The following is a 21,630-nucleotide window of genomic DNA, read 5'->3' on the forward strand; positions in this document are numbered from 1 at the left end:
TTGAAAAATGAGTAAAAAATGACTCGTTTCTCCAATTATTGAAAAAACACATTTGACTCCATTACCCATTACTTTCATTTTCTTCCCAAATGCATTTGCATCCTTGCACAGAAAACTCAAGTAAATAAAAGAAGAGACAAAGAGGAGTTTGGATGAAGGAGAGTAGGGAGTCCCTTAAACATTGGAGTCTGACAAAATGCCCACCGCAAAACATTGAAACATAAGTAATCATAATGTTATAAAGAGAACAAAAAACCCAAGTCTTGCTCCAAAAGGATGATCAAAGCCAAAATTGTCAATCATATTAGAAAGGTAGGTTAGACCCCTGCACACTCCCCATTCTGCATCCTGAATAATAGAAGAGCATCTCGGTATTATGAACTGCAGAAAAATTGAGCAAACTTGGAAAATAATCATATAAAAAGCGGTATAGCTTATTACAGGGTTGTGCGAAGAGAACAGACAGCACTCACTTTGGCACGCAACATAAACATTAATCTAATATCGGAAGGTAGACCCTGAATGTGTCTTTTCCTTTGAGTATCTGTCGACAGGTGGGGCATTTCCCTTGGGATGCTATTGCAGTCGAGATGCATTTTTTACAGAATATGTGCCCGCACTTGGTTGACGTCTCCTCCACAAACTGTCCCATACAAACTGGACAGCTAAAGGTGGGTGGTTTTGGTTGAGCTGCAAACTGGGACACCTGTTCAGGCTTATCACCCTTTCTCTGCCATTTAATAAAGTAAATCTAAATCAAACACACAATATTTGACTATCAATCACACTAAATCATCATATCAAAATACAACAAGGCAAGCCTAAAAAAAGATATTCTCCTTCCAAAATTGCACTCTAGACAGTAGACATCATCTTAGCTCCAAACGAACCCACTTTCAGATTTCAGGCCTAGGCGCCTTTCAGTTGAAAAGAGGAGAGGAAAACGACATTTAGCCCGACACAAGCCTTTCTATAAAACAATCCAGACATAAATTTAGAAATGGGATTTCCTTAGCAGTAAAAATACTATGGAGTCTGTTCATGCACTTCACTACTTTGTGATGTGAAGTGCCTCAATGGGTAAAGGCAATGATGTGAGAACTGCTATGAGTATCCGTTGCACTAATAAAGAGCACACTAACTCATAATACGCAGGTCTGGGAGAGGAAGGTATACACACTCTGATTATTTTCACATAGGTTTTTAACAAGTGAGCACTTGCCGCTATACCAAACCTAACCCTCAACTTTCTTCCACTGTATCAGTAAAGTTTGGACTTTGGAAACCAAAAATAACCTTCATAATACTTAGAACAGATATAACACAGGGAGGATCTAGTATTACGTGCCAAAAACTATCATTGAATAAAACTTATACATTTAACAAAAGTTGATAGCATAATAAAGTAACAGAGAATAATAACCTCCTTGTACTTTTCTGGAGTTTCCAAGTTTATACACGAAACATTTGCACCATTCCTTCTTGAAACTTTCCTTCGTCTGCAAAAGATAAACCCTTCTGCAGTACAAGGGTCAGATTGTCAGAACAAATAAAAGAACCCCTGGTTATTAATTGACAAAGCTCTTTTTTTGTTTTAACAATTGCAGAAGAGCAAAATTGAGAAAACTCCAACTACAGGCTACTTAGAGTATCAAATTCATAGGCCAACAATTTCAAATTAAAATCCAACTATTGCATAACCATGCCACCATAATTATATGCACCCTGTTACTGCACCAAAGTACGGCCATCTTAAAAAGAAATGAAAATTCAGTATGATAAAACCATGATCAAGTTGAGAGGTTATGTAGATTAAAGTGATAGCTACCAAATTATCCCAGCATCCCCATTCACCAAAATGGATATATCACAATGTACTATAAATATGCCAGGACAAGGCAGCTTGCAATTCATTTGCTTTCCCCCCTGCTTTTTTATTTAAAATTTTTTTCAAGTGTGTAGGTACATAGGACAGAACAACCAGCAGAAGTCTAAATATAGAGAGGTAGAGAACAGGATCAAGAAAAATAAAATAGAACATTGAATGTATGCGCACGGATGCTCTGACACCTATCAACACTAAACAATAGAGAGCAGTGATCGATGAAGTAATGGAGGACTAAAATGAGGAAAATTTTGCATAGTTAAGGGACCATTTTGTGTAAATTAATAATCTATGACCAATTTGGGAATTATGACATAGTCGGGGATCATTTTGGGTATAAACTCAGCAAAAAAATTCACACTAGAGACAAGAATATTTGTAAGCATTTTGTAAGTTAAGGATCAAAGGAAGGACCAAAGGAAACCAGAGGGAATGTTCAAACAAAACTTGACCTCCTTTAGGTTAAGACTCCTCCTTCCTGATGGGCCTGATCTGCCATTTTCTTTCATTTTCCATAACATTTTAAACAGTTCGTTAATCCTTGTTTTTCCTTCTTTTGCATACAATGAAATCAAGTTGGTCACATCCTTAAGAATAGAAGAAACATAAAAACAAATACTATGAATAGTAAGCAAAGTACTGTTAAATTTAATATAACATGGTTGTAGAAAGTGCTAGGGCAGCTGATGGGCGCCTGGTACATAAAAAAAATAAAATAAAATAAAGATTTTTGCCTTTTATTTATTTTAGGCTTTCATACCAAAGCATAAAAGGCCTTTCATTTATTTTAGGCTTCAATGCCCGCCTTTATTTACTTTAGGCTTCAATGCCAAAACATAAAAGGCCTTTATTTACTTCATGCTTCAAGACCTAAGCATAAAAGGCCTTTCATTTACTTCAGAGTTTCAATACCAAAGCATAGAAGACCTATAAAAAAAAAATAAATAAATAAAACACCTTGGCCTTCCTCTTCTCTATCGAACGGAAAGGAAAAAGAATGTCTCTGCCGTCAACCTCAGTCTAGCAATGGGAGCAACAAGCCGCAAAGTCAACAATAAACAGACTACAAGTCGGCGAGTGTCAACAAAAGATGGTGGGAGGCGGTGGCGAGCAACAAGCAACGATCGCGGAATTGTGTTGTGTTGCCTATACTCCTCGCTTTTGAGTTGTATTGTCTGCTCTTCTTTGTCTTCATTTATTCTTCTTCCTTTGAGTCTTCATTTTTCACTTTTCCCTTTCTTTAAGGGTTGTTAAACAACCCTATTTTTTATATTTTTTTTTTAAAGCTACCAAGTTGGTCATCTAGCCGACTAGTTAGTCTAGTTGGTTTGGCTGACTAGTCGGTCTAGTCGGCCGACTGACCGACTAGTCGGACATCCGAACAAAATGGCTATTAGAGCTAAAATCGACTCAGCCTAGGGGCGCCTAGAGCCTAGGCGTTACAACATTAACATTTATAAGGGCACAAAAGTCTTGGGACTAGGTCAATAAGATGCACCACAAACAAAAGCAACATTACCAGCATATAGAATTAATAAGAAGTCAATACTGAACATAGGATCAGAGGAATACAAATTAGAAATTGGACAATCAAAAAGGAGACCAGATAAGCAGAAAGACCTGGGGGGGCTCCTTGTGCTTCAGTTTCATCATCTAGCACTTCTATTACCTGATGGTTCCTCCTTGACTTTTCCCTAGCCTGATGGGGAACAAGATACCATGTTCAAACTTAGTTATTTAACAGGACATAAAAAAAAAATTTTAAAATAATAAAAAGATTGCATACCTCAGCAAAACTTCTTGGGGAGCATATCACAACTTCATCATCTATAGAATCAGAATTCGCTGTCACTTGTAATTGAGGCAGTCCAAGCTCTAAATGTGTATTCACACCAATAGCATCATCTATTACTAAAAGATCCTCAACTCTAGGTGGACCATTAAGGTCTATATCTAGAACCATCTGAAAATTGTAAAGAAAAATGGCAGCCATGATTGGTGAAGGATTTTCTTTTTATAGCAATAAGCAACTAGAAAAATGATTGTCATAATAAGGAGAAAAAAAATTGCCACAGATATTTACTTTTAAAATTCACAATTTCATAGATGTTTGATACTGTCAGATATTCATTTTATATTTTGTATATGCATTTACTGTTCAGAACTAATATAAAGTGCAGAAAAGAAGACAAGCATGTCAGAAAAAGTGTGTGGATTAACACCAGCTGCATTTATGCCATGAAAACATTAAAAAGAATCTAAGTTTTGGGAGCACTTTAAGGGGTGAAGCTGATGGCCAAGTTTTTGCAATGAAACATCTTGCAAATTTCCACTTGCCATACCTCTGAAATAAAACTCATAAAAATGAAGTTGGAACTTGGAAGTAAATCATCCGGTGCTGATTTTAAAAGACAGGAATTCATTTAGAGCTTATTCAATCACCACACCCCAACCATTACTCCTACGTTCTCCCCCTGCTACATTATATAATTAAACTGTATTGTATAGACTAAGTAAGTGCCGAAAGTGCATTGAATCTTGAAAGCATTTCCTCTGATCAAGCTGTTGATACAGATTTTGGAATAAATGGAAAATAAATATTGAAAAATTATTTATATGTAACAAATTCATGTCAAACATGGACACACGCACACATATATAGAATCAGAAGCTCCAAATGAATCGATAAAATAGACAACTGATCGACACAAATGCAAACAAACAATCTTCCCTCTTTAAAATTTTGTGTAGAAGAAGTATCACACTTACTTCTTGTTATTTATTTTTATTTATTACCTTCCTTCAAATTTCACATGAATATTACTAAGCAAAAAGAGTTCTTTCCCCCTTTTCCATATCGCATCATTCAAGAAACAAGAAACGGGACACACAGAGGCAGCAATTATTCTCAGAATTCAAAAGAAAAACACATTTCCAGGATGATTAAACCATGATGCTGAAGAACAGAAAAATTATTCAAAAATCAACCTAAAATGAAACTATATCAGTCTCTCAAGCCGCATTCTAAAATGCGAAAATGAAATTAAGGGTAAAAGACGTTTGATTTTTGATACGGAGTAATGTGGAAAATAGTACATTCGTACCATAAATAAATAAATTTTGAAAAAAAAAAAAAAAAAAAAAAAAAAGCCATACTTTTGAAACTGGGTTGCTGGGATTTTCTGAGTGGCAGAGGCTTTTAAGTTTTAGCGATGGCGATAGAGAGAGGACGGAGATGTTCAGTTTGTACTTTATAAGTAAGGTTGAGCATGATGATGGCAAAAAGGGCAATTTCTTTCCGGGAGGGGGGAGAAGAAGATGACGGAAAACTTCGCATTTTTTGGTACTTAACATACCACAGAATTTGTTATATTAATTTTTCTTTTAATTAATTAGAAAAGGGTCAATATTACCCTTAACTCTGCATTTGAAATTGCAATTTAAAAACTTGACACTTATGTGTTTGCCATATTTTAGACTTCTTAAGTTCTCATGTCTCCTCGTGACTAGAGTATATTCAAATTTGAAACAAATTATTCAGGAAGAAAGTTATGACTATCATATTATATTAAAAAAAGAAAATTATAGTCATGATGGTAAATAATTTAAGGATACTATCGATTCATTCTTTTATTTGATAAATAAATTTAATCATTTAATTTATTTTATAATTTAAAGGTTAAACATGTAATTAACCATAAATAGTGTACTCTATATCTCTTTGTATTCCTTTGCTATGTGATCTTTTTAAATTTTTTCGATTATTCATGTTCAAAAAATTTGCATTTAGTAAGTATATTGGTAGGGGTGGAAATGGAATCGTCTTCAGGGCCTTCTCTCGGTGGAAGGTTTGAGTAAGCTGGTCAGTTTTGTGCTTTTAGGGGATAATGCTGAGGAAGATGATACTCGCTGGGGTCTCGAACTGAATGGCAATTTTTTCGTGTCTTCTGCTTATGAAACAATTATTCCCTTCCCTCCGTCTGGTGGTAAAGATGATTGGCAAAGGATTTGGAAACTCAAAGTTCCCAATAGGATTTGTTGGTTTTGTGGCTTGTTAAACATGGGAAAATTCTGACCAATGCTGAAAGAGTTAGGCAAAAGCTTACATCTAACATTTACTGTGGTTTTTGTGCAGGGCAACAGGAAGATTGCGAGCATCTCTTTCGTCACTGCAAGGAGTCGTAGGGTATCTGGAGCGTGGTTTTATACCCACGGGTTTCGGATAATCTCAGTCGTCTACACAATGATGATTGGCTGACAGCGAACATCAGAGGCTATAGCATATTGGGGCTCGATGATAGTTGGTCGGCGAGATTTGCAATTCGGCTTTGGTGGCTATGGTCTATGGAGGTGGCGCAACGATGCAATTTTTAACGGGCAAACCATTCCCCTTTGCTAGAAAATTACATAGATCGAGCAGAAGGAGATGGAAATTACCCACGCATTTGCTAAGCATAGGATTCCAGGAAGACGAGCAGGTCAGCTCGCGGGATACCCTTGTCTCGTGGAAGAAACCGCAATAGGGGTGGATGAAAATCAACATGGATGGGAGCTGCTCTCCTGATAACAACGTCGTTGGATGTGGTGATGTGTTGCGGGATCATACCGGTTGTTGGGAAGGTAGTTTTATGCATAACATCGGTCGTTGTTCTATTGGGGAGGTGGAAGCTTGGGGTGTTCTTTAGGGTTTGCGCGTTGCTTCCCGACTGGGTGTCCAAAAGCATACCATTGAATGCGAATCTAAGATTATGGTTGCCCTTTTGCGAAGCAACAACAGAGCGCATGGCCAATATAATAGCATCATCCAAAGGTGTATCGAAGCGAAGAACGAATTTGAGTATTTGACTATATTGAGTTCAACCACGCCTATAGGGAATGCACTGGCTAAACTGGCTTTTAATCATCACAATGTTGGATGAAGCTCCGTGTGGGCTGAGGGAAAAGATTCACGAGGATCAAATCGACGTCAATTTTCACCGGAGGATCCCTCATGATCGAGGGGATGAGGCAATTCAACCCGTCCCCGACGGGAAAAACCGATCCCCGCCCCCGTCGGTCCGGGGAATTAAATCGGGGAACGGGGGCGAGGAGGGGGGAAAATCCCAAATCTTCACCGGGGACGGGGACGGAGAGGGTGGTCCCCGCCCCGACACCGACCCCAAACCCCGATCCCCGCCCCGTCCCCGATTCCTCGTTTATAATTATTATATTATATATTATATATTTATTTATTTATATTTTATACAAAGTACTATATAAGATCATAAAACCCTAAAAGGAATGTAAATAATTAATCTATTCTGCCTCGCCTCGCCGACTCTAAACTCTGCTCTGCGTCGATTCCGCCTCCTGCGGTCGTCCTCGAATCCTCGCGTCGTCGCCGGCGGCATCCCAGCGTCACGCCGTCACCGACTCACCCTCCTCCCAAGTCCCAGCCGGCGTCGAAGTGCGAAGTGCGAACTGGAAGACTGACCTCGACCTCTCTGCGAACTGCGAACTGCGGCGACCTCGCCTTTGCGTCTGCGACGACCTCGCTTCTGCGTTTGCGACATCTCCGGCCACTGCTCGCCGTCGACGGTCGACCCTAACTTCTGCTAGTCTGCTCAACGCCTAGGTTAGTCCTCCAGTCCTCCACTGGAAATCTGGAATAGATTGTAATTATTGCATTATGGTTTACAGATTATCGTTTATGCTTTATGAATTAATGGTTAAATGGTTTATGCTAAATGGTTTAATGGTTCAATGGTTTTAATGGTTTACAGATTATGGTTTATGCTTTATGGTTTAATGGTTTATGCTTTATGGTTTAATGGTTAATGAAATTTGAATTTGATTATAGCAGTGCCTTTGAATTTGATTATAGCAGTCTATCTTTGACAATTGATATATATGTATGAGGCCATGAAGGTCTTTATGAAATTCTGAAAATAGCAGTTTATTACCTTCACCAATTGAGACTAGAGAGTCCTTTTATGTAATTGGTATACTCTCAAAATCTCAAATCAAATTATATGTCTATGTTGCTTGTATTTGATGTTTATACGTTATCATTTAATAAATATTTAAACATTCATAGTAAACCGATTCTTTTTTATCATATATTATATTTTCACTTAAATTTGTACTCTTTTAGTTTTATTAATCTATAATTTTAGACTTTGAAAGCTGAATATTATTTTATTTTTCAAATAGACAGAATTAAAAAAAAAAAAAAAAAAAAAAAAAAANAACCCGCAGGGATTCCCATCCCCGAAAAATCCCCGTGGGGACGGCCCCGCCGGGGAACGGGGAACGGGGTGGCAATTCGGGGACCGGGACGGGGACCCCATTCCCCGCTCCGCCTCGCCCCGCCCCGTTGACAACAGTATAATATGTTTTCTTGGGTGCCCCCTCTTCTTTTATCCAAAAAAAAAGTTTATAAGATATATCATAACGGGAGATATTTCATTTGTCAATTTGTTGTAAATATGCAAATAACCTATAGTATACGCGCATTTGTAATTACTTAAAAAAGTGTTTGAGCATGTGAACGACACAAATGTAATCAATAAGCAGCTTGTGTTGTATTTATAGACAATTGTTTGTTACTTTAATTTTTATTTTTTAATATATAATTTCAATAATATAGGGTAATGATGTTGAGACAAAATGAATATTTGATTGATGATGTGAATGGAAATATGCCATAATCAAAGACCTTCCTCAATAGTGGAGATTTTTGGTGTGACTTTTGAAGAAATTTTATAATTATGATTATGAAAGAGAAAATGAGAATGGAGAAACAAAAGAAAAGGAAAAAAAAACAAAATACAAAACTGAAAAAAATAAAATAAAATATTTATGCGCCCAGGTGGGCGTGAGGCACAGTTCTTTTCCCATAGTGGGCTCCACACTTACCTGTCAAAACTCTTAAATTTACAGGATAAAAATACCCTAAAAAACTTCCTGCCAAAACTCTCAAATTTACAGGAGAAAAATACCCTAAAAAACTTTTCACTCATTTTACTATTCTAAAGTCAAGCTGCATAGTTGTGACCCTCCTAAGTGAGAGGTCACAGGTTTGATCCCCGAGGCGTTGGCTCTTTGGGCGTTAGCTCTTTGTGCTTCAGTAAGTTGAGATATTACATTATAATAGAGTCAATAGTATTCAACAACAAAAAAAAATTACCACAAAATTCCCTTAATCGGGATGGCCTATAATTACTAATGGAATTACTAAAAAAAAAAAAGGAAAATAAAACTGCTCTCTAATATAAAAGTTGAACCTAAAACCCGAATACTAATAAACCCACCGCCTCCACCCCAACCCCTCAGCCCTCTCTACAGGTTCCCCGCCACCGCGGCTTCGATCACTCTCTTCCAATCTGCAAGAATAAAGTCAGGCTTTCTTTCTCACCTATATACACTTATTAATATATGTACGGATATATAAAAATTATCTTCTTCACTTCACTTTTTTTTTTTTTTTTTTTTTTTTTTNTTTTTTTTTTTTTTTTTTTTTTTTGTTGGATTGCTTAGATAGAAATCATTGTTGCTTTGGTATATAGAGAAGTCTTGAATGTTGGTTGCTTCAATTCTGATTTCCTATAAGATTTTGATTTATGCCTCTGTTCTAAATAAGGATTTTTTTTTCTTTCTATTTGGGTTGTTAATGCAGAAAACAAAGCTAGATAATAATGATAGCAGCTATTTCCTGGGTTCCTAAGGGGGTTGCTAAGTCAGTCCCCGCTGCAGCTGAGCCTCCTTCGAAAGAAGAAATTGAAGAGATTTTGAAGAGTGGCATTCTTACAAAAAGGTATCATTCTACTACCTCTTTCTCTTTTTTTTTCCATAAACATGAGATACTATTTTTATAAGCTTGAAAACTGAAGTACTTAATTTTTTTTAAAGGTTTGGTATAAACAATCAGATTTTATATACATTCTTCACATTTAAAACAAAATCAGCTATTTTGTGAAGCTTGGTGTTGTGCCAAGTGCTCATCATAGATCATTAGCTCACAAGTTCAAGTTCCGAAACAACTTTATTAAACCAGTGAAGATCCCACCTTCCATGTTAATGTTTAAAGAGGGAAATTAGGGGGGGGGGGGGGGATAAATCCTTTCTGCTCATTGCCAAAAGTGTTTAAAATTTAAATGCTCTCATCTCAGTGTTGGGTTGATGCCAAAGTCCTAAGGCTGTGAAGGAGCCTGTTGATGAAAACTTTCCAGGAATTTAGCTTATATAAAATGGAGCTTGTTGGTTTTTCTTCATGTTTTCCAACTACCTTATCAAGAATCTACTCATCTCGAATAGTGTATATGTAGAAATATCAAATTGTAGATGTGTTTTGATGAAGATGGTAGGGAGAAAATTGGAGTTGGAATGATCATACGACTAATGGAATTTTGACTTTTTTTTTTTTATTTTTTTTTAAACATGCTCAAGCTTTCTTAATGCATACCCTTTCTGTAATGTCTTCTAAAAATATTGCAGCGATGAAGCTGAAAATGGAGAAGCTGATGAAGAAACTGATCAAGAAATGGATGTTGATACATCTAGAAAGGACAACAATGATGAAGTTGACCATGAATCAGCTGTAGCGGATGCACATAATGAGGATTCTAAGGACACCACAGTTGATCTAACTGATGCTTTGAGGGAATTGGACATGGACAATTATGATGATGAGGAAGATGGTATCTATAACTCTACTGGCATAGATATTCCTCGTTTATGACTATATTACTCCTTTAAACTTGCTGTCTTTTACTATGTATGCTCTACCTTAGTTACAGATTTTATTTTGTGATATTATCTGCACCACTGTAGTTAGTCATTTTACTGTTATACATTGAGATTACTTTGTTAGACTTTTCACATTATATGTATGAAATTTTACGTCTGAAACTTGATTTAGTTCATTTTTTTTTTTTTGTATTCTTTCCCCCATTGATTATTAGGCATCGAGCTCTTTGGTCCGGGACTTAAGGACTTATATTATGCAAGTAATGACATGGATCCGTATCTTAAAGATAAGGATGTATGTTCAATCTATTTCTAATACAATTTTCAGACTCCTTATCCTGCATCTGGCACAACGTTTTTTCCCCTTCTTTTCTGTTCTTTGTTATTGTATCTTCTTTTGCATTTCATTCAACAAGCATATTTTTGTTTCAATTTCAGGACAATGACTCTGAGGAGGAAGAGGACACAGCTATAAAACCTGATGATGCTGTTATAGTTTGTGCACGTAATGAAGATGATGTCAGTCACCTTGAGGCATGTGATGGTTAATTGGTGAATAATTACTTAAATCTGCCCCTGAATGCACTCCTCATTTCTATTTCATTAAGTTTTGGTTCTCAAGTTTGATCTCTCCAAACAGGTTTGGATATTGGAGGATTCAACAGATGCTGACTTGAACATGTATGTTCACCATGATATCATAATTCCAGCATTTCCTCTTTGTACAGCATGGCTTGATTGCCCTCTTAAAGGAGGGGAGAAAGGTGTGATGCTATTATAATTTGTTATATAATAACCACAGGATTTCAATGCACAAGTAACTTAGTCTGCCTAAGATTTTCTCCAATAAATACAAATCATTTGACAATATCCTCTTTCACACCCTCTATTTCTTCTATAAAGTTGTATGATCTTATGTAAACAAGTTCTTGTATGATTGTAGGGAACTTTATTGCTGTGGGCTCCATGGAACCAGCCATTGAGATTTGGGACCTTGACATTGTATATGAACTCTTGATGGACTTTCTGTACATAAAGACTTTTTTTACATTATTCTTATCATTATTTCTTCACTTTGTGCTCAGATGGATGAAGTCCAACCATCAGTTATCCTGGGTGGCATTGCTGAAAAAAAGAAGGGGAAGAAAGGGAAGAAGGTGCACATATGAATTGATTTTTTTAGCACTTTTATTTAAAAGTACTAATTAGTGTCCTCTTCTGCCATTTGTTGCATCTTTTTATGCACACACTTATATCTCTTACTGTATTTATTTATTTGAAATCTTGGTGGGGAATAGAGTATATAAACTCCTGATCTCTGTCTAGCAGGCCTCACCTCATCAAACTGAGCAATATCTCTTTTGTATGAATGCTCTTTTCTTGAAATAGTGGATATATTTTTGGACAGACTAAAATTGTACTAATTGAAATAATAGTCTAATATTAAGCTTGAATGAAAAGTTAATAGACTGCAATTCTTTGGTTACTTAAACCTTAACACTCTCTTTTGTTGTATCAAAATGGCATGTGATCGATGTGCATATAATGTTAACAAAAAATTTAATTAAATTTGAGCATGCCCCTTTATTCTAATAATAAGAAATATACTTCTTAAGCATATGATCAATTACGCGTCATGAATGCAGTTCCACCTTGGTAGGTTGAAGAGCATTGGATGACGCATGGGCTTGGTGTAAATAATTTTATTGTTGAAAGATTGAAACACCGAAAAACGAGGAGGGGATGGGTTTTGTTAATTTGGTGCAGTGAAAAATCTGTACACTGATGTGTATTCTATAGTAAACATGTAAATATATAATTTTACAACCTTTGATGTTTCTTTTATATCTCTTTCTGTTATTATTGAACATTTGGATAATTTAAGTTAACCGTTAATAACAAAGTTCTTTTGTGCCATGTTCTTATTAATATCTGACAAATTTGATCTATATTCACATATGGGGAGAGTGGTTCTTACATTTCCATTAGCTGTAGGGGTAGGAATAGGAAATCCAAAGCCCAAACTGAAGTTTGCGGGGTTGTCTGGTTTGGTTGGATAATCATCCATTTATTTTCAGCTGGTTGTGTAAACCTCAAGAAACTTATTACCTCTTACCTAGTTTACTTCTTTTCGTTTCAGAAATCAATCAAATACAAAAAGGACAGTCACACCGATTCCGTACTTGGCCTTGCTTGGAACAAGGAGTATAGGTCTTTGAAGTTTTATTTTAGTTCTAGTTATCAGTCAGATATCAAGTTGCTTGAAAATGTTGTATCTTATCATCATTGTCATCTTATGCAGGAATGTTCTAGCCAGTGGTAGTGCTGACAAATCAGTCAAGATTTGGGATGTGTCAACAGGAACATGTAATCTCACCATGACTGACCATGTTGACAAGGCAAGGATGAAATGTTATTTCTTATGTGATTTGTTGAGCCATTTCTATTCTCTATCCTTATTATCCAACTTCATTTTTGTTGAGGTTCCTGAATGAAGCACACATCACATGTATATATTTACAGTCTTATGTTCACAGTGTGGTGTGTGCTTACTTTCATATGCTCATCTTGGGTAACTTATTCTAAATCTCAGCTTCTTGAAATGGGACAGACTTAAAGTATCCTTTTTCTTTTTCTACTTGAAAGAGACGTACTGTTCTTTGTCAAAATTTATTCTATCTGGTTTGCATTTTGTGTCATTTCTTATTTTTTGAGCAAAGTATTGAAGGCAGGTGCTTTTTGTCTCAATATTTACACACTTCTTTATGAAGAGGAACCTACATTTCAAAGTTGGTTGTTCACCTTCTTGTACATTTTCAGGTGCAATCAGTTGCGTGGAATCCATTTAAGCCACAAATTCTTCTTTCTGGATCATTTGATCGTTCTGTTTTGTTGGTGAGGTCACTTGTCTCCTGGATTTTTTTATGCATTCTCTCCCTAGATTGAGAAGGGGGTCGATAGATGGTTAGGCCTTTCTTTCTCATAGTGGAAGATGCTACATGTTGCAGAAAGATGTAAGGCAACCTTCCCATGAAGGATTTAAATTTTCAGTGGCTGACCAAGTTGAAAGCTTGAAATGGGATCCAAATGCTGAGCATTCATTTCTGGTTAGTGCCTTATCTTCGTTGAACACCAATACTGAGCTTTAAGCTAGTTTGGAGTACTGGAGATGAGAAGTCAATTATAAATTTTCAGAAGTAATTCGGTATGGACTACAGTTTTAGAAAACTGCCTGCTTATGTAGAATGAACTAAAATATTTCAGGTCAGCTTGGAGAATGGAACGATTACTAGTTTTGATATCCGGGCTGCTAATCCTAGTTCTACTTCTGAGATTAAGCCAAATTTCACTCTCCATGCTCATGATAAAGCAGTTTGCTCAATTTCCTTTAATCCATTGGTCCCAAATGTATGTTATGTTTTCTTCTTAGATGTATGTGTTTTTTTTAAGGTCTTCTTCCCAAGTGAACTAATTTATTTAATTTTTTGGCAGCTTCTTGCAACAGGATCCCTAGATAAAACGGTATTCATATCTTCTCCTGTCTCTTTTATATTCTTTGTATCTCTTAATTGTATCTGGTAAGATTGATGACCACATACTGCAGGTAAAATTATGGGATTTGTCCAACAATCAACCTTCATGTATTGCCACAAGGAACCCCAAAGCTGTACGTATATTGTAAAGTTGGTTTGCTTTCAAAATATTTTAGCTATATTCGCATAAGATCAATGATTGAAACATGATGGTAGATATTAGGCCATGAAATGTAACCAGAACTTAATTTGCTTCTCTGCCAGGGGGCTGTGTTTTCAGTTTCCTTCTCAGACGACTGCCCCTTTTTGCTGGCCATAGGTGGCTCTAAAGGAAAGCTTCAAGTGAGTGAATACTCTTCTCGTTCCGTCGTTGCCCCTTTTGCCTTCTGTTATTGTTTGTTCTTTTGGTTGAATTGTAGAGTAATGCCCTTCTTGCATAATTATTTGCAGATGTGGGATATTTTGTCCGAGGATGCCATCGCCAAGAAATATGAACAATACGCCCAGAAGACAAGATCTAAATCTAAGTAGTAATTTTATTGCAGTTTTGGAATTATTTATGGTTTTCCTGGGCTGAACCCCTACCAGATTTATTAGGTATACAATTTTGTAGGTGTGTACGACTCTCGTGTAGCTGATTTATTTATATATATACACACATGTTTTCAGGCGTGTTGTATTTAAACCCATTTGAGTTGACAAAATTTTGGACAGACTATAGTTCGGTCAACCAAGTTTTGCATGTACTGTTCATGGCAAATTATACCATGGACTTTGATTTGCAATGCAAGGTGAATCTTAATCTATGGTTTAACAATTGTACTATTCACATCACTCTTTCAGGACAAAATGACAACAATATAATTAATAGATAAAAGAGTTAATTCCATTTTTGGTCCTAGATTTATAGGTGGTATTTCACTTTTATTCCCCTTTTATCAAAACATCCACATTTGGTCCTAGTATTACTGTGGCATGGCCATTTTTGGTCCTCCGTCAACAAAATTGTTGAAATGTTAGTTAAATACAATGGCATTTCGGTCTTCAATTACAGATTTTTTCAAAAAAATAAACATAAAAATATAGCCGGGTCAACTTTGTATAAAAATGATTGAAAAACCATTGTATTTAACGACATTTCAACAATTTTGTTGACGGAGAACCAAAAATGGTCATGCCACAATAATACTAGGACCAAATGTGGATGTTTTGATAAAAGAGGACTAAAAGTGGGATGCCACCTATAAATCTAGGATCAAAAATGGAATTAACTCTAGATAAAAGGTGTTATTTTCATATAATTCATTAATTCAAGGTTAAAAAGGTGTTATATTCCCTCCAGGAAGTATAATCATATTTAAGGTGTTATTTTCATATAATTTAAGAAAAAAAAAAGTGTTATTTTCCCTCCGGGAAGTATAATCACATATAGTGTATATTTTTCATATGTATAGATCATATATATTTTTCATATTAAGATAAGAAATGCAATGCCTCACATGACTTCTCTGAAGAGGCAATATCGCCACTCATCACACGATTATTCACATTATGTCCCAGGCAGGGAAATATACAGGTCATTTATGGACTAAAAAACAAAAACAGAAAAATACAACGTACACTCAGTAAGCACATAACATTTGGCATATTGCCAATGAAGTATTTCATTTAAAGCTTGGAGGGAGGGAGGGAGCCTAGCCAATGATTCCATCCCCTCCCCTTTGACAGAATGACTCAGATATCTTGACCAATGCATGCATGATTCTCGTTTTAAAAATCATACTATCCGCTTGATCTTCTTAGCCGCATCTATTATGGGTTTGCCAAACCGTGATTGTTCTAGGTTCAACAACTTTGAGAGTTGATCAACAGCTTCAGGAAAGCAATTCTCAGGAATACAGCTTTCTGTCTTGAGAGCAAACACAACTTCATTGACATCTTCCTCAAGCTCAAGGTGGAAGAGGTGATGAAACATCTGCAATAGGTTTTGCACAAAACACCAAAATTTCAGCATGCAGCAAATCAAAAGCACACAATTTTGTGAACCTCCATTTATCATACAAAACTTGTGCACTTGTGGCTGATATTGCATGATTTTCCATTAGTCTTCACAGTTTTACTGGAAAACAATGGCAAAATAAGCCAATCCCGGAATAGCATGGGTGTCTGTTACACATGGTCAGAACTAAAGCAACCAAGATATGCAACAAGTATGTCAGACATCTAGTGTCTAATAGCTTATTGCTTGGTTAATTAAAGCCCTTTTATATACTCCATAATCTGTATAACATAGCAAACTTGATAGGGAAAGATCACAAAACAATATTGTTTGAGAAATACAGTTTACTTGTACTTAATTCTCACCGATTTCATTCTCGAAAAGACAGTGTCTTTAATGGCAGGAGACCTAGAGACCAAGTTGATTATGAAGAGACCTTGGTCAGAGAGAGAATCTTTTACAGCTGTAAGAAATGACTCTTTCACAAAATCTACAGCAGGGCAGCTCAAACCAGAACTGCATAAATTCAATGGTGAAAGATTTGTAATGACAAGTGAGCTAAAAGATTGAAAAGAAAATTACCAAGTGAACCACAACTAGTTAAATTTTGAGCCCCATTTACCTAGAATCTGAAGAATCCACATCTACAATAAGAATATCAATGTGAGGAGTGCTACTGGATTCTGCATCAGATACAGTAGAGTCCTTTAACTTGGACAGATCAGCTTCCCTACTACAAGTGACAAGGTGAGCTGCCTCTTTAACAAACTTTAACCCATCAGTAATAAGTACCTGCAAAACCATATAGACAAAATCAGAAAGAAATTATTAAGGTTTCCTAAAATACATATCGACAAGTTAAAACAGAGAACTCATTCTGCAAATCCCTATTCCCCTGGCGCACAAAGTAACAGATGCTTTAATCCTCTCCCAACTCTTCCTACATAAATCCTAGTTTCATGCTTTTCCTTCCCTCTATATGTGAATAATGATCATTTCCCATTAGAAACATTGTGTTGGTTTCATGAGTTCTATTAGTATTCCTATTTTTTGCCCTCTGCAGTTTCATGATTGTTTTCCCTGTGGTTTAATGGTGTTAAATTTCTATTTTCTGGAGATGTGTGAGAAAAATAGAGAGATTTACCTTTAAATTTCCATCTTCTCTAAAATCAAAGTAGTCTCTAGCAAGATCTAGAACCACAGGGTCTAACTCCACAACCTGCAATTTTATATTAGTCAGTTTACCATTTACACAAATCTATAACGATAGACCATCTTAACATCAACTTACCTCAATCTCAAGGAAAGGCGTGTGCCTGTGCAGAAACATGGGAAGTGATCCTGCTCCAAGACCAATAACAACAGTTTTTACCTGGAAAATCAATAATTTTCAAATTTAATTTGCCAGTCAATCTGTCAACCCACCTGCATAAAAGACTACTCTAATCTTTTTATTTATTTTTTTTTAATAAAACAATTCTGAGAATCCCAACCAAAATCAGTAGACAATCTATGCACAGTTCAGGTCTTCAGGATATTATCCTCGTGACCTAAATTTGGTGCTACTGAAATAGCAGACAAAGTGCACTTGTATATCAAGAAGTTTAAACAGGAAGTAACTAAGAGGTCCAAGACAATGAAACAAGATCAGAGGAGCATGTTGTAACCCCCAAGCTCTTGAATAATAGAGCTTCTTAAGTTATTTGCCTATAAATAAGATATTGCTTATTAATACTACCCATGATACAATCCCATAATTAACTGAAATAATATTCTGCATAGCTGAAATGTCCACAAGGAGAATATAAAAACACAATTAACTGGATGTAAAGGAGCAAGGCCATCTCGTGTAAAATCATTTAAAATGGACATTGCAGAGATTTCATCTAACAGTGACTCAAAGAGCCATAGGCATTTCTGTGTGGCTTACAACTAGACACAGAGGGAAGCTCTAGCAAAGCTCAGGATTCCCTCATTCATGACAATAAAGAGAGCAGAAAATGGAAGGACAGGATGTAGCATAGATGAGAGAAGCTGTCCTTTTATAAAGGGCCCAAATCAAAATTTTCACTCTTACCATGCCTCCTTTTGATGCTGCACTGCTCAAATATGAAGAAATCAACATAAGTCCAGAAATGATTCCAGTATGATAAGGACTAGCCAAGTAACTGTGATCAACTTTCAAATCATTTCTTGATCCTGTGGTAAGCCAACATATATAACACTATTTAGAAAAAGAAAGAAAGATCTGATGGGGCTTAAGAAAAAGGAAGAACATATGACAAATATATAACATGATCCTAAAGAGACAGGTTTCTTCAGCCCTGCTAGATATTGGAGGGAGGAGATGACATCACTCCATATCCAGCAGCAACAAAGGACTTTTGGTACAATGAACAATAAAGAGAACTCATTGGTTGAACTTAATTCCTTAAATCACATAAAAATATGGCAGATTGGCAGGACAGAGAAACATTACCATCAGAACTTGTCTTACTTCCCTTCTTTCTGGATTTAGATCTTAGGTTTTTCTTCTGATCCTTGTCAGTTATATTTTTCTGTGATCCTTCACTTGTTAGCACAGCCTCAGATTGCACCAAACTCTCAGTTCTTTGGAAAGTGAGGCGACGGAACATCACATTATCTGATTGAAACAGACAGCTGATATTCTCATCAGTTTGTTCATATATAACGTCATCCACAGTTATTGGACCAGTCAAGGACGATGTGATCTACACATAAAGATGAGAAAGGAGCACTGTGTAAAGCTTCAGTGAAACTACAAGTCTCTATCCCATTGAAAATCCTACTTTATATTGATGTTCATACAAAGAATAGAGGTTATAATGTGATATATAAGAAAGTATGGGGAACACATTACATTTAATTTTCTCTTAAAAAGGCTGACAAAGTGGCTTTTCAAGTGTAACAAAATGTAAACTTTTCTTTTAGAAAATGAACATTATTTACAAAAAAGTCCAATAAGCAAACTTGGACATTCAATTTGAAAGCAGGAAGGAATGCGCTGCTGGCTCTGTATTTAGAAGTGACCAATATTTTCTAGAGTCATATAAAAATAAATAAAATATATGGAGTAATATAATAAGATGTATATTAGCCACTAAAAGAGTTTCCTGAACCTCGTGCACAATCTTCCTCTTCTTGATTCCATCACTTGCTGCCATAAACCTGTCAAAAAGTCAATCTCGTAAACATTAGTAAGCCATCTTGTTAAATTTTACTTTGTTACGATATTAAATGTAATGTGTTCATAGTAATTCAAAGAAAGATCCATTCACACCTTTTATACACAAATACAATTCATAGTAAACCTAATCTATGGACTGCTGAACTTGTTAAATTTTACTTTGTTATGATAGACACCAAGGTTTACCACAGATGCAATGTCATACAACTGTGGTATATCTGCCAAATGGAAAGGTACACAAAATATCCATGCCGATGAGACAAGGTGGCATCTCGGAAGACATTCTAACATCCCAAAGCCTCCTAAACAAAGGACTGAAGCTGTGCACACTGCATGCAAGAAAACTCATTTTCCTTTTCCAATACTATCCTATCTCTCTCAGTTATATAATCGCTCATTGTGGAGCACTTCAAATTTTTGAAGGATTATTGGCAGTGACTGGACGAAAATAGTTGAGGATGAGGATAGTGATAAGAGTGCATTTGGGGAGCGGAGGATGGTAATAATAGGGTATAGGTTTAATGTTTGTCAATAAAAAGAATACCAGAGCCATTTCATAGATGATTCAAGAGATTGGCTTCTCAAACTGAATGGATCTTTGGGTTTATCATTACATGAGATAATTAGCAAATTGAAAACATAGGAGAGGGGAAAAAGAAAAGTAACAGTCAACACAAAAATTGCTGAAAAGAAAGTTTATGGAAGGACAACATACGGAATTTGGGACGCATCTTGACACTCACTAGGTGCCAATTGCTTCACTAGCGGAGATATATCACTCTGAAGATTTAAGTGAAATACACATCAGTTTATGCATTGAAAGCACCACATGCATAAGGATCCATTAGAACAAAGCTAAACATTACCTGGATATCATCCATACTAGCATTCAAATGGCTGGAATCTAGTAAAATCTAAAGAAACGGAAATTTGTTGCATTATAGATGTCAATATAAAATATGCAAAACAAAAAAGTATTGGCGATGTTTTCAACCAAAAAAAAAAATCTGCAAAAAGATTACCATGATTAGACGTGCAGCCTTTGAGTTTTCCACAATAATCCATTGACCTTCTTCTGTAGAGAACAGCCATTCATGAGCTCGTGTCTGAAAACTCAACTTTAGTTAGAATATTTCCCATGAAAATGAGGAAGTGATATCACAAGATAATAAAATACTAGAATTTATGGTTCAAGCAGTGTAGGCAAATAATCAACCATTATAGGAAATCTTTACTACATCTGTAATAAATATGGCATAAATGCCTGCACATGCATACAGACAATTTTACTGCTAATCAAGCTGTTATTGAAGTCTTTCATTCAAAGTTCATTGTCATCTAGAAAGACAAAGATAGTAGGGAAACACTAAGGCTCAGAAACAGAGTGCTTGCAGATTATAGAAATAATTGAACTCCTCTATCCTCATATTAACAAAGATTAATCCTTACTTTCCACAAAACACAAAAAAGTGCTATTAGAAAATTGCATGACATGTAGATAAAAACAAGCTCACCATTGGGAGTATATTTTGTGCATTTGAAGAAGTAAATTTCCAATCAATTATCAACCAACCAAGAGACTAGTGCAATATTATTATTTACTATTTAGTTGTTGACAAAGCAGTAAATGGAGCTGGAACTTAGCAGTTTAACAAACCTTTGGAACAAGAAACACCCCACAGTGATATGAGAACGGTCCAAACTCTTCCCGGGCATCAAGAAGTGCAGCTTTATATGAGAAGCTGGAAATCCCAGGTTCGCCTAAAGTTAGCTGCAGTCGTTGACCTGGACGGCGCTCTGTCAAGTTCCCTTTAGCTCCTAACTTCAACTCTTCAAGTGAGTAGACTATATCCAGGCTATTGGAATATTCTTCACGAAGTCTATTTTCAACTTCAAGTGCCTGCCGGAGTCCATCAGCCTATAGTGCAAGGAGCATATAAGACCAAGCTTGATATGAAAAGAGCCAAATATATAACAAACTTTACAATAAGTTAGTCAACAAAATAAACAAAAGAAGGGGAAAGGGAAATTGGATCTTAGAGTCTTGTGTCAACACAAGGTGATTGGAGAAATCAATGAAGGATGGAGACAGTATGCATATTCATCTACCATCAATAGGCATAGTGGAAATATAAGAAGAAACTAGTCAAGTGGTTTTACCTGATTTCCAGGAGAATGAATAGATGACTGATCAAAAGATGAGAATATTTGGCTCAACACAGAGGAATCATCTTTTTCAACCATTACCATGAAGGTCTGCAGGCTAGATTTGTCAGAT

At 36.1% G+C, this 21,630-nt stretch overlaps 2 protein-coding genes and 1 pseudogene across 3 annotated transcripts; 1 reads left to right on the forward strand and 2 right to left on the reverse strand.

Annotated features, from left to right (window-relative positions):
- Nucleotides 1-147: 147 nt before the first annotated feature.
- On the reverse strand, nucleotides 148-5,254 carry LOC116028359 (E3 ubiquitin-protein ligase BRE1-like). 2 transcript variants are annotated; one of them, XM_031270056.1, is made up of 6 exons: nucleotides 5,042-5,254; nucleotides 3,672-3,848; nucleotides 3,506-3,584; nucleotides 1,424-1,518; nucleotides 474-730; nucleotides 148-348 (listed from the first exon to the last, which is right to left on the reverse strand). In XM_031270056.1, the coding sequence occupies exons 1-5, from the start codon at nucleotides 5,237-5,239 to the stop codon at nucleotides 494-496; spliced, it is 786 nt and encodes a 261-aa protein (XP_031125916.1). In that variant the 5' UTR covers nucleotides 5,240-5,254; the 3' UTR covers nucleotides 148-348; nucleotides 474-493. The 2 variants fall into 2 exon arrangements, with proteins under 2 accessions (XP_031125916.1, XP_031125925.1); XM_031270065.1 differs by having other exon boundaries at nucleotides 148-381.
- A 1,921-nt stretch (nucleotides 5,255-7,175) lies between these two features.
- On the forward strand, nucleotides 7,176-14,887 carry LOC116032124 (periodic tryptophan protein 1 homolog). The gene is made up of 17 exons (XM_031274536.1): nucleotides 7,176-7,499; nucleotides 9,543-9,680; nucleotides 10,361-10,563; nucleotides 10,828-10,907; nucleotides 11,051-11,146; nucleotides 11,253-11,376; nucleotides 11,556-11,614; nucleotides 11,698-11,769; nucleotides 12,753-12,823; nucleotides 12,915-13,011; nucleotides 13,433-13,507; nucleotides 13,621-13,719; nucleotides 13,877-14,020; nucleotides 14,105-14,134; nucleotides 14,217-14,279; nucleotides 14,410-14,487; nucleotides 14,596-14,887. The coding sequence occupies exons 2-17, from the start codon at nucleotides 9,562-9,564 to the stop codon at nucleotides 14,674-14,676; spliced, it is 1,491 nt and encodes a 496-aa protein (XP_031130396.1). The 5' UTR covers nucleotides 7,176-7,499; nucleotides 9,543-9,561; the 3' UTR covers nucleotides 14,677-14,887.
- Nucleotides 14,888-15,596: 709 nt separating this feature from the next.
- The window catches only part of LOC116033263, a 13,861-nt pseudogene continuing 7,827 nt past the window's right edge, over nucleotides 15,597-21,630 (reverse strand).

This window comes from Ipomoea triloba, chromosome 1, assembly GCF_003576645.1.
Source record: "Ipomoea triloba cultivar NCNSP0323 chromosome 1, ASM357664v1".
NCBI lineage: Eukaryota > Viridiplantae > Streptophyta > Magnoliopsida > Solanales > Convolvulaceae > Ipomoea > Ipomoea triloba.

Coding starts and splice junctions, on each gene's coding strand:
- LOC116028359 (XM_031270056.1), bottom strand. CDS start 5,239: ATGTTAAGTACCAAAAAATGCGAAGTTTTCCGTCATCTTCTTCTCCCC. Junction 3,849..5,041: donor CCAGCAACCCAGTTTCAAAA/GTATGGCTTTTT, acceptor TACAATTTTCAG/ATGGTTCTAGATATAGACCT. Junction 3,585..3,671: donor CCCCAAGAAGTTTTGCTGAG/GTATGCAATCTT, acceptor GTTCCCCATCAG/GCTAGGGAAAAGTCAAGGAG.
- LOC116032124 (XM_031274536.1), top strand. CDS start 9,562: ATGATAGCAGCTATTTCCTGGGTTCCTAAGGGGGTTGCTAAGTCAGTC. Junction 11,615..11,697: donor AGATTTGGGACCTTGACATT/GTATATGAACTC, acceptor CTTTGTGCTCAG/ATGGATGAAGTCCAACCATC. Junction 11,770..12,752: donor AGGGGAAGAAAGGGAAGAAG/GTGCACATATGA, acceptor TTTTCGTTTCAG/AAATCAATCAAATACAAAAA.